The sequence below is a fragment of the Ursus maritimus genome, unplaced genomic scaffold (genome assembly GCF_017311325.1).
Source record: "Ursus maritimus isolate PB19 unplaced genomic scaffold, ASM1731132v1 scaffold_33, whole genome shotgun sequence".
Classification (NCBI taxonomy): Eukaryota; Metazoa; Chordata; class Mammalia; order Carnivora; family Ursidae; genus Ursus; species Ursus maritimus.
The window spans coordinates 9,971,054-9,983,827 of NW_024425897.1; the positions used below are offsets into that span (position 1 = coordinate 9,971,054).

Below are 12,774 nucleotides of genomic sequence, written 5' to 3' on the forward strand. Positions count from 1 at the left end.
CTGTGCACGGTTTCATGGCTCCCCGCTTCGTACCTCAATACTCAGCGCTGGAGATGTTCATTTGTAGAGATCCAGATGCGTCTTCCTGCGTCTCAGGCTGGTTCCGTGGTTGTTTAGGCTGGTCTGGTACCTATCCAGCTCGACTCGGAGGACTGGCTGAAAACGGTGTCTCCTACTGCTCCGCCATCTTAACTCCTCTCATTGTGGTTTTAATGTGCACGTCCCTGATGAAGTTTGAGCACTACTTTTTTAGGGTGGGGGAGGGGCAGAAAGAGGGAGAGAGAGAATCCCAAGCTCTATACCCAGCACAGAGCCAGACACAGGGCTCAATCTCACAACCTTGAGATCAGGACCTGAGCTGAAATCAAGAGTTGGACACTTAATCAACGGAGCCACACTGGCACCCCATTTGAGCACAATTTATTGGCCATTTGGATGTCCTGTTTTGTGAAGTGTCTATTCAAGTCTTTTGTCCCTATTTTTCTTTTTGGTTGTCTGTCTTTTTCTTAGTGAGTTTTAGGAGTTCTTCATATATCCTGGATATGAGTCCTTTGCAGATGTATGTATTGAGAATATCTTCTCCCATGCAAGTTGCCTTTTTGAACAGAAGTTCTTAAGCTTAATATAATCTAATTCATCAATATTTGGAAAATACTTTAAAATGAAAATGTATTGCCACAATACCAGCTGGAGTTCATGAGACATATTTTGTGCTTGGATTAAATAAGAGAGCAAAAAGCAGTCTCAGACTAATTAATTGTGACAAAAATCAACAAATTTTTATTTTTATTTTTATACATGTACACGGTAAATACCGAATATGACAAACATGTTGAAATTATAACTTGATGCAAAACAAACTATTGGCAAATATTCTGTATTTTTTTTGGTAGACAATTCTTTTTTTTTTTTAAGATTTTTAAATTCATTTTAGAGAGAGAGAGCAGGGTGACGAAGGGTGGAGGGATAAGGAGAGAGAATCCCATGAAGATTTGTGTGGAGCCTGATGCAGGGCTTGATCTCACGACCCTGAGACCACAACCTGAGCCAAAACCAAGAGTCGGACGCTCACCGGACTGTGCCACCCAGGTGCCCCTAGACAATTCTTACGCACTGAAATAAAATTCATGCATCCGTCACTGTCTTACGACATTCCTAATATGGTACACCATTTCTTAGGGCAGACTGTCCAATCTTTTAAGAATAACTATATACATTTTTCAATATATCTTACACACACATGTATAAAATTTAGAAGGAAACTATTGTTAACATGGATACATTTTGTGGAGGGCTATCTGCATTTTATAGAACCTTAGTATTCTGCAGAACTCTAGCTTAAGCAAAGCACAAAAGTACGGAGATACATGTAGTAGAATAGTAAATGAATGGTAGTTCCACATAGCTAGAGTAAGGTACACAGGAGCTGATAGGGAATAGAGGTAGAAGGAAGGGGGTGGCAGATGAGGCAGGAGAGTCAGGCAAGGATAAGACTTTGATAGTTCTCAAATTCCACACTAAGGTACTTGAGCTCTATCCTACATGAACACTAGTCATGTCATAATAAGATGTGTATTCTTCAAAGTTAATAATGATGGCAATATGAAGGACAGAGTGGATGAAAGGAACTGTTGGCAGGAAGATCAGGGGCTACAGCAGTAATAAAGGGGAGAAGTGAGTATGTCCTGAGTCAAGGCAGTGACAGTGAGAAGAGAAAGGAGCAAATACATTTGAGAACTCCTTTAGAGAGAATTTAGTGATTGGAAATGGGGTATGAAATAAAAAGGGAAGCCAAAGGTGACTCTACTTCAAGTCTGAATGATTGGCGTGGAGGCTGATTCATTTGTCTGACAATGGAATTTGGGATCAGGTTTCAATTAAAGGTGATAGAGATAAACTGAGTTTAAACGGAGTTTGAGGTGTCTACAAAGTGGTCTAGGTGCAGATGTTCACAGAACAGAAACATAGAAGTGGGGCTCAGAACAGCCTGTATAGGCTATAGCCGAAACAGTGAGACTAGATGAGATTACCCAAGAAGCGAGAACTATGCAAAGAGAAAAGGACTGAAGACAGAATTTAAATGTTTAAAGGGCAGAAAAACTGGAAAAAATAAAAGAGATTGAGATAGATATGGAAGGATGGGGGAAAAATCAAAAGAAAACAGTGTATGGCAGCTCAAAGAGAAGAGGGAAAGTGTGGGCGAAAGTGTCAAACACTGCAGAGAAGTTAGTATGAAGGACAGAAGAAGTCAATGATAGGATATACTTGATGACTTTGGAGAGAATAGTATAGGATGGAGGTTATAAAAGACAGATTGCATTGCATTCTGAGGAGTGTGTAAGGGAAGGAGATTATGTAATCATAGTGAAACTCCAATTTTGCCTCAAACCCATGGATCATTATGAAATAAATTATACTAGTCTTGAATTACTTGGGTAACTCTCCCTGCCCTTCTGCTCTGCCTTGCCTATGGAGATCAAATTTAACGCAATTTTCAAAGCCCTGTTTCCTTTTGATTACCTATAAAGGTATCAGATTTGAAGTTTTGAAAAATCTTCCCATCATATCTGTGGTATTGGCATGATGGCTGAATATATTAAAGAATGCTAATCTTTTTCATCTTGTTTCCCCCAGGAAACAGTTTTTCCATCCCAAATCACTAATGAGCATGAGTCATTGATAATGGTGAAGAAACTTTTTGCTACTTCTATCTCGTGCATAACATATCTAAGAGGACTGTTTCCAGAGAGCTCTTATGGAGAACGCCATCTGGATGGTAAAGTTTAACTAAGTAGTTACCTTGGCTGTTATAGCCCTTTCCTCTACTTGGCAGGAGTAAACCTTTCAGTTCTCACAGTGTGCTAATTCCAGGTCATAGGATTGTTCTTCAAGATCAATCTGCTAATTCATTTTCCATTTTAATTTCAATATGTTTAGTGGTTTTACTTATAGGAATCATTAGTTCCTGGCTAGATACCAAATGACAGACTGAGAAGAAATCCGTATAGACAAGCCCAGTAATTCTAAACCATACCTGTAAAAGCAACAGCCGGATCAAAATCTATTTCGGTGTTGTAGATTTGCCCTATTTTGTGCCTCAGTTGAGTTTGTTCTTTGAGGTATACTTTGGCATTGGGGCAATTTAAAGGAGCCAGGTGAAAAACTCTTCTTCCTGTTAACACATATAAATATGCTGGAAGAAAAGCATATTCATGCTAAACCCATTTGTTGTTTTGCATGGATAGACAATTACTATTCTAATGAGCACTTTTCTTTTCTCAATTGCCAGGTTTCCTACTTTACTCCCTTTTATTTCTTGTGTCTTAAACTGATGATCTCATTTCCTTATATTACAAGCTGTTTCTGGCTCCTTTCCTTGTCTTGTCTTGTCTTGAAAGAAAAAAAATGTACCTAGGACTCTTCAGGTTTTTAGAATCTTAATATTAGCTTAAAAATCTGGATTGTGGTAACAATTCAGGAAATCTTTCTGATTTGTCACTAAAGTGGGAGCTATCATTTGGGAAAACAAATGTAGAGAGCTATAAGTTCCCTTGTAAGATCTTATTTTTCAAGATCTAATTTTACTTTAAATTCCTCACATCTGTATTTAATGAACTACCTTGGCCTCATTCCAATTGAATTTTCTTAACATTTCATCCTCTATACTAGCTAGCATCAATGAAATGCATGTGTGCTGTAAATACAAAAACATGACATTTGCAATCATGACAACTTCATTTGTAACATGTCTTCTTTTGGTCTATAGAATATAAACTTTAATAGTGAATATGTTTATATGTAACACAGTTCTCCTTGTTTGGAACAGAATTGGAAAAAACTGGAAAAATACATGTTTGGGGTAATTAATTAAGGGCTTATTGTGTGCCAATCACTACCCTAGGCATGAGGGGCAGATGTTAAAAAACAAAATTCAACTGAGTACATTTGAGGATCTAATTGGTTTTATTCAATGATTTATGAATAATGCAACATCCAATCTAGCAAATAGAAAGGAGTTCTGAGGAGTAGTACAAATTGTTAGACTGTTATAGGCAGAAACAGGGTAGGACAAGGAAGTCATTAGTGAAAGAAAAGAGAGGTTTATTTCAGGCAAGGTCACCTTCCTGGGGGGGAAGCGTTGGGGTCTACCTTACAGATTACCTCACAAGTGTTGATCAGGAAATTCCAGATTGATTGGTTAAAGGTTACATTCTTGGGGCGCCTGGGTAGCGCAGTCGTTGGGCATCTGCCTTCGGCTCAGGGCGTGATCCCGGCGTTATCGAGTCCCACATCAGGCTCCTCCGCTGGGAGCCTGCTTCTTCCTCTCCCACTCCCCCTGCTCGTGTTCCCTCTCTCGCTGGCTGTCTGTCAAATAAATAAATAAATAATCTTAAAAAAAAAAAAAGGTTACATTCTTGCAATTAAGACTTGGTTTGCTCCTTGTGGGGGGCAAGTGACTCCATTTTAGGCTTGCTTTTCCTTCCTCCCTTCCTTCCTTCCTTCCTTCCTTCCTTCCTTCCTTCCTTCCTTCCTTCCTTCCAACAAAGGTAATACTATTACTTATAGCTTTATTTTTCTGGTAGTTTTAGTAGAAGTTATATGTCTCCCTCTCAGTGTTTGTTCTTAAAGTAATATATATCATAAAAAGGCTCAGTACTCCTATGTCACTCTCTTTTTGGTAATCTCTAAATTTTATACCAACATGGAATACTTTTCATGTACTTTGGTAGAAGGAACATCAGTTTTAGGATAGAAAAACAGTATGAAAAGGTGAAGTGACATGCAAAGTCATACATGAATCAGTGATTGATTTTGGACTGATTTCTAAGCCAAAACTCTTAATATGATTTTCCTGTTCTTCTCTAACTATAGTAAGGTAGTTGAATTTCAGATGGAAATTAATATTTGAGAATAATCCATGGGAAAACTTTTCATCTTTATTTTCGTTTGGGAGAGACAAATATGAGAGGACTGACTTGAGATTGAGGTACGTTTTAAATTGGTTAATGGAGATGGTCTCAATAGTCCTTTATGACTACTCGGAATTCAACAGAAGCATAGAAGTGACACAAACTGATTGTGCAACCAGCTCACTTGTGCTGCAGTGTAGAAGGGGAGACTGCTAGACTATAATAAAAAATTGGAACTAAGCTAGTTTTCAACATAGGATATATTTTTAAAGTAGCTATTTAGAGATTCAAAATGTTTTTATAAGCTATAAAACTAAGTTATATAAATATAATAAAGGAATACCCTTATTTAGCATGGACAATTTTAGTACAGTAATCATTTAGTAGAGGAAAATAGACTGTGTTTCTGTTTTTGTAGACCTCAGTTTAAAAATCCTTCGAGAAGATAAAAAATGTCCTGGGTCACTGCATATTATCAAATGGTAAGTAATTGAAATTCCACAAAAGTTGAACATTATTTTTATCATGGCTGAAATTACCCATAAAACTTTATTTGGTAAGATCATTTCCTTAAAACCCTTCCTTCCTTCTTTCCTTCTTTTTTTTTCACAATTTCCTGGAAATTTACAATAATTATTCAATATGATTTTAAGATACTGATTTAGTTTTGTTTTTGAAAAAAAATGGACTTGTATAAAGAAAGAAAAATATTGTACTCCTGAAACAAATATAACACTATATGTCAACTACAAGAACAAAAATTTTAATAAGAGAAAAATAGCAATCAAAATTTGATTACTTATGATACACATGTCAGTATCCCTAAACATTATGAGAGGCAAAAAGAAATATAAGATGTGCTTCTGTACCTTAAAATTGCTTACCTATTACTTATAAAGATCTATCAACATATTAAATGATACTGAGAGTTTTAAGAAAAAGTTCAAATGGGAAAGGTAAAATGATTACCAACTTAATGTACTTAAAAGCAAAAAATATAAATCAGTTCTATACTTGGAATTTTTTTGGCTTTTGCATCTGATCCAAATTGACATCAAACATTTATTTCTTGACAGGATCCAAGGTTGTTTTGATGCTTTGGAAAAGAGATACGTAAGAATGCTTTAAAATTTACACCAGGATTAAAGGCTTATCTTTTGTACCTTAACAAAAAGTTTAGTTTTTATTTTGTTGTTGTGTATTAACAGGGCACTAGTGCCTACATTTTCACTTATGAAACAGTTTTCTTTTTATGTCTTTGTTAACTTTTGATGTCTTGTTTTCATCAATTTGAAAGGAAACCTTCATTTTTCTCTTTTACATACTCATATCTTTTTGACCACAGAATTTCCTCTGAAGTCACTGGAAGAGATCCAGAGGATGTGGGACAGGGGAGACAAGAATCTGGCATTTAGCACATTGAACATGTTCAAAATAGTTGTGATTCAGTTCACAGATATGAAAGGAAAAAATGGACTTTACTAATTAGTTTTGATTCTGTGATAGTTATTTTGTTAACTATGTTTGATGCATGTATATGACTTGTTCCCTCAACTAGCTAGTATCATACCTTGGATTTTTAAAAATGCAGCTTGAATTTTAAGTGTATCAGATCTTTCTTGCTGCCCAAGACTCCTATGAAGGTTATAAAAATTAGAGGCTCCAGTCCTAGTTGAAGAGACAAGATGTATATAAATGAACCTTCTACCACTGCTTCCCCTCCTTTTCCCCATCTATATCTTCTTTTAACTCCTTCTCAATTCCTATTTCCTTAAGAAATTTTGAGGTGAATAAGCCTCATATTGGATTTTTAGTTGCACTCATACATTTCCTTTTTCAATGAATAGTTATTTTTGATGATTTATTCAACACTGACCTGGGCGACTGAGGGATACAAAATTAAAACAGATATGGGATTGTGCACACAAAGATCTTCTAGACCATGGCAGAAGAGAAATGATACTCATATACATGGCTGATGATCAGCTATTACGCACTGGCCCAGCTGTGCCTGTTGTTAAAATATTGAAATACTCACATCAGGTGGTAAATAGCTGTTTTGCTGAGACCCTGAGTGACCGCCACCATTGTCTCCCCCTCACTTCACCATTGTCTGTTTGGGGATCTCTCCAGACCTATCCATAATCTAGCAACTAAAGGGTTAACATCTGGCCCAGGGGGAGCTTCCAGGAGCCCAGAGCCTCCAAGGCTAAGTTGGCATCCTTTCTGATTGGCCAGTACCTGTGCCATGTTGAGCTATTAAATATCGATTTTTTTTCCACATCACCTTGATATTTTTGTGTAAAAATATCAGATATTTTGGCTATAACTCTATCACAAGTATAAGTGCCCATAATACTCATTAGAAATTAATGCATGCTAAAGGAAAGATACTGCTTGTGTGCAATAGAAATATGGAAAAGGAGGGGTTGTATCTAGTGAGGAGCATGAGGGAAATCTTTGGGAGAAAATGGCTTTTGAACTTTGAAGGCCCTTAGTATTTGGACAGGTTTAAATGGAGAAGGTCATCACCAGCATACTGAATGCTACTCTTCATTCTCCTTCATCCATTCATTTAGCAGCATTTCTTGAACATCCATCATTGTGAGGCAGTGCAATATAGTTAAGAGCACAAGTTTTGGAATCAGTCTAAAGGGAATCCCAGTTCTGCACTTAACACCTGTGTGATCTTGGGCAAGTACCTACCTTTCGGTACCTTAGTTTCTTTATATACAAAATGAGGATAATAACAGAGCTTACCTCTTAAGGTTGTTTGAGATAATGAACTAATCTAAGGCACTGGCTTCCAAATGTTAGCTTGCATTGGAATGAACTGGAGGACTTGTTAAAACATTGCCAGGCTCCACCCCAAAATTTCTGATGTAAGAATTTGCATTTCAGATAAATTTCAGGTGATGTTGAGACTGCTGGTCTAGGGACCATACTTTGAGAACCACTAATCTAAAATGTTTAGAACAATGCCTGGTGCATAAGCACTATGTAAGTGTTAACTCTTTTTCTCTTTCCTCCCTCTTTCCCTCCTTCTTCTCCCTTCCCTTTATCTCTCCTTCCTTCCTCCCTCTCTCTCTACCTTCTCTTGTTCTTCTTTCCCTCCTTTCTTCTCTCCTTTCTTCATCCCTCCCTTCCTTTCTTATCTGCTTAATCTGTGCCAGACATTGTACCTAAATACTGGATGAGGTAAAAATGAGAGAAAGATGTGATTCCTCCACTCAAGGAGGTCACAATCTAATAGAGTCACTTCTTAAATAATTACAATGTTACATGTACTAAAAGAGCATTGTGATGTAAAAAGATTATCTACCTAGTTTGATAGATTTATTTTACTTAAATAACTACCTCTATGACTGAATCAATTAAATTTACTGTTCTGGGAGATTAAAAGACAATACCTTAGATGGATGACTTAGACTCTTAATGGTATTTATATTTGTTTTTCAGTTGTTAGTATATTAATCTCCTACTAGGAAATGATTAATGTGTTACAAATAGTTTGAGTAAAGTCAAGTTTGAGTATCTAAAGATCTCTGTTGAAGACGATGATTATTTCTAGTTGGAAATTTTGGGTGATTTTACCCTGTTTTCTTTGTAGTTCATGTTATGCTCAAATTCTTTAAAGTGTGTATGTATTTTAGATAATTATTATAAAGAAGAGACTATATTGTACGTAGCCTCCTAATCTCTCTCCTTATTCCCATTTTCAATTCCCTACCATTCCAACTCACTAACCACACTACATTCTTTCAGAAATCTAAGTCTAACCATACCAATCTCTTGCCTGGAGATCTTCCATGGCTTTTAAAATAAAGTTGAGCGTCCTTCACAGTGAACCTGTATGATCTAGTCTCCACTTGCCTTTCCAAAAGTCATCACTCTCACCATTGCTAACTATGTTCAAGCCACACAAGGATTCTAGAACATGCCAAATGCCTTTTCCCTTTATTATATATATTGTTGCTTTTGCCTGCAAAATTCTCTTCCCTACGCATATCCTTTACCTGGCTAAATCCAATTTATCCTTCAGGTCTCAGCCTAAATATTTACTTTCTTAGAGGGGTCTTCCCTGGCACATACCTCCCCCCACCCCAGCCTAGATTGTCCTTTTGTTTAATGTTCTCAAGCACCCTGTGCTGCTTTGTCATAGCAATTAACACAATTGTAATGATGTCCTTATCTATTTGCTTTTTTGTTTAATGTTTTCTCTCCTGTTGGTCTGCATGTTCCCTGAGATCAAGGGCCACGTCTATTTTTGAATGAATGAATGAATGAATGAACTATTAATCAAATAATTAATATAAATTAGAGTTTCACTATGTAGTCTTAAAATCAATTATATGCAGTAACCAAAATAGCCACACAGTGTCACTAAAGTTTTAGTCCTTTGGGTGAAATAGGTGAATAATTTGATATGAAATTATGGTTGGGGAATTTCCTTTAAAAAAATTTTTTTTTTAATTTTAACTAGGCTCCATGACCAACATGGGGTTCGAATTCATGACCCTGAGATGAAGAGTCACATGCTCTGACAACTGAGCCAGCCAGACATCCCTGGTCCAGAAATTTTCTAATTTGTATTCCAGTTTTTAAATTTATATCAGAGGCTAGATTATATCTCTCTATATTGGTTAACTCTTTCAAGCAGAGAGAATCTGTCTATAATAATATATATATAGGCAGGGCAAGGGTTTTATAGACCTATCAGACTTTAAAATTTTTACTTTAGTAGATTAGTTTCAAAAGACAATTTTTTGGAGATGCTGGTGGCATATTTAATGTTTAATAAAAATGAATTATTTTGTATATCTTTTGCCTCCCAAACTAAAATATAACTTTTAGAGAGTATAGTTACCTTTTTTTTTTAACTTCCCTCCTCTCCAGCAGAACCCTATGTATGGAAATTCATACTCACTTGAGTGAGTGGGTGAATTAGTATCCCTTTTTTAGATCTTCTACCCAAATCTTTGGCCTCTCTGAAATCATATTTTAATTAGCCTTTATTGAAAATAACAATAATATCGGTACAAGTATATAATAACAGTAGTTTTCTTTTCTCTTAAAGCTACACATGGCAGTACTTACAGTAAGTACACATTTGAAGACCAAACTTGTGTCTCTACTATATTGTTTTTTGGCAAGTAACACATTAAAACAGTACTATCCCAACTTCTCCCTGAATTTCTTTATCTGTCCTATGACATTTTAGAATAAAAAAAAAGTAGAATCTACCAGAAGTTTTAATGAAAGATCACAAAGATCATGTATTTCTTAGGTATATTACAACACATGGGAAAGTATATAGGATATACTATCTGCTTCACATATTAGCTATCAGGATTTCATATTTTTGAATTTCTTTACAGACTCAGAGTTTTTTGTTTTTGTGGTTGTATAGACTTTTTTGAAGTTTTGTGTGCTTCTGAGTGTAACATGCTATGTGTAGTTAAGAATAGAAAGAGAAGATACGATGGAAAGTTCTAGATATTTTATTTATTTAAGCATTTTTAAACCATGACAAATTATCTTGAGATATGTATATCTCAGTCCTCAGTTAATAGAGCACAAATTGAACTCTTCACATAGAAAATGTATTCTGTGAGGGTAATCTAGTAAGTTTCAGAAATTAAATGTTATTTATTTCTCCTTAAACAGCTTTACACAAATCCCAAGGAACCTGAGGTAAGAACACACATTGAGATGGGATTATATTTAAATATGTTTACCTGAGTTGAGGCTATTGATTATGTTACTAGATTACTATATGACCAAAGTAACTCATTGTGAGCTCTTTCAGTGTGTTTTGTTATAAACTTCACCAGTTCTTTATTATGAGATTTTAAAAACTACATAGGGGTGTTAAAAAAAGAAAATAAAAAAGCATAGAGGAGCCTATTCCCTAACATGTTAAAATTAAAAATCTCTGCATGTATAAAACCACATTTTATTAATTATTTTAACTGATTCTGAATCCTTTCTGTTTGTGGCCTTTTGGAAAATACAGCATAATTCTAAACTTTTCCCTTTTTTGCCAAACTAAATTCTCCCCTACTTGACCTTTTCATAGATTTTCAGATCTTTACTTCTTCTTTCTCTCATAAGTTCTTCCCTGTTGAATCCTACTCATCTTCAAGGCCAACTTATGTTCAAATCTCCCATGAAAGCCTCTTGGCCTATGCTGTTCACACTAATTTCCTCCTTCTCTAAATTCCTTTTCTAATGAGACCCCACAATTTAACGATCTCAGTTGATTCATGTGGATTACTTTATCTCTTCCACCAGATTCTGAATCCTTGAGGACAAGTGTGTTGTCTTGTTTTCTGTCTCCCAGAGTAAATATCATAGTCCTGGACATGTAGTAATTACTTGTACTACTCTGTAGCAATGGCATAGAGATGGAGGGAGAAGCCCTGTGTTCTTTCTTTTCATTCTATTCTCTGTATCTTCCTCCTAGTTTCCTTTCCTTTTTCCTTGCTTTCAGTTTTCCTTCTTAAGCCTATGGATTCAGCCTAACTGGTAGCATTCAAGACTAAATTAAGCATTTTTAGCCTTTAATACCCCCTTTTTTTTGGAAGATTATAAATAACTTTGAACAAGGTGGAGGAAAACTGGTACATATAGGTGGGTAACAATTCCCCAATGCCTGAACTGCCCCTTATTTATTTATTTATTTATTTATTTATTTATTTATTTAATAATTTTTTTTGTTATGTTATGTTAGTCACCATACAGTACATCATTAGTTTTTGATGTAGTGTTCCATGATTCATTGTTTGCGTATAATACCCAATGCTCCTTTTTATCTTTGTCTCTTGTTTAATTTCAAAATGCTTTTTTTTTTCTGTAGGTTTGAGGGGAAGTTTCCCAAACTAAAACCTTCTGATAAATTGTTAATAAAGTGGTCATTTTCTTAATGCAATGAATTATTTTGTTTTCTTACACATGTAAAACTCCTAATCTGAAACCAGTGCTTTTGAGGTAGTGAAATGCTCAGCAAATTGGGCTTAACTACTCTTAGGGTGGAGGGTGTGTGTATGTGAGGGGGTGCTGTTAAATGAGCTTTGATGCAAGCAAAGTAATGAAGCTAGAAAACAAAAGCTTATCATATGAAGTGCTGAACTATCATTTATAACCTAGAAAAAATATTTTGAATGCTTACAGATTGTTCTCTATAGCAGTGATCCCTAACCTCTGTGTTCATGGTACACTTCTGATTGCTAGAAATTTTAGTGGCATGTTTGAGGGTGTTAAAAGACTCAAAAGAACACCAAACAAGTCAGCAGTAACTACAACATAACTATGGAATAGCCTAAAAGTATCCATGGGACTGTACTATTTTATAGTTGATATTTAGCATCAAGTCACTGATACAACCACTTTACTTTCCTAATCTCATTCTTTTTTGTTGTTGTTGTTAAAGATTTTGTTTATTTATTTTGAGAGAGAGAGCTCGAGAAGAGAGCACAAGCAGGGGAGAATGGCAGAGGGAGAGGGAGAAGCAGACTCGCCCAGCAGGGAGCCACCAGACAGGGGGCTGGATCCAAGACCCTGGGATCATGAACCTGAGCTGAAGGCAGACACTGAACCGACTGAACCACCCAGGCGTCCCTCTCATTCTTTTATATACTCACAAAACAACATTCTCACGTAAACACAGTCTTTTAGCATTTATCTGACATTGTGCCATGTTTCTTGACTCCTATCTGTAGAAGTATTTCCTTCCCTAAACAAAACTGAAGAAACAATAGCAATATTAACATGTACCTGAAGCAAAAATATATTTTACACATGGATTAAAATGTGTAGCTTTCTTATGAAGAATCTGTCGTTGTACAATAGTTGCAAACCTCTG

At 35.8% G+C, this 12,774-nt stretch overlaps 1 protein-coding gene across 1 annotated transcript in view; it reads left to right on the forward strand.

The window, feature by feature from the left end:
- The window catches only part of HORMAD2 (HORMA domain containing 2), an 89,156-nt gene that overhangs the window by 21,871 nt on the left and 54,511 nt on the right, over positions 1 to 12,774 (forward strand). The window contains exons 3-7 of the mRNA XM_040619408.1: positions 2,635 to 2,776; positions 5,329 to 5,392; positions 5,987 to 6,023; positions 9,988 to 10,008; positions 10,578 to 10,604. Of these exons, the coding sequence (XP_040475342.1) occupies positions 2,635 to 2,776; positions 5,329 to 5,392; positions 5,987 to 6,023; positions 9,988 to 10,008; positions 10,578 to 10,604 (291 nt within the window). The remainder of the gene's footprint in view (positions 1 to 2,634; positions 2,777 to 5,328; positions 5,393 to 5,986; positions 6,024 to 9,987; positions 10,009 to 10,577; positions 10,605 to 12,774) is intronic.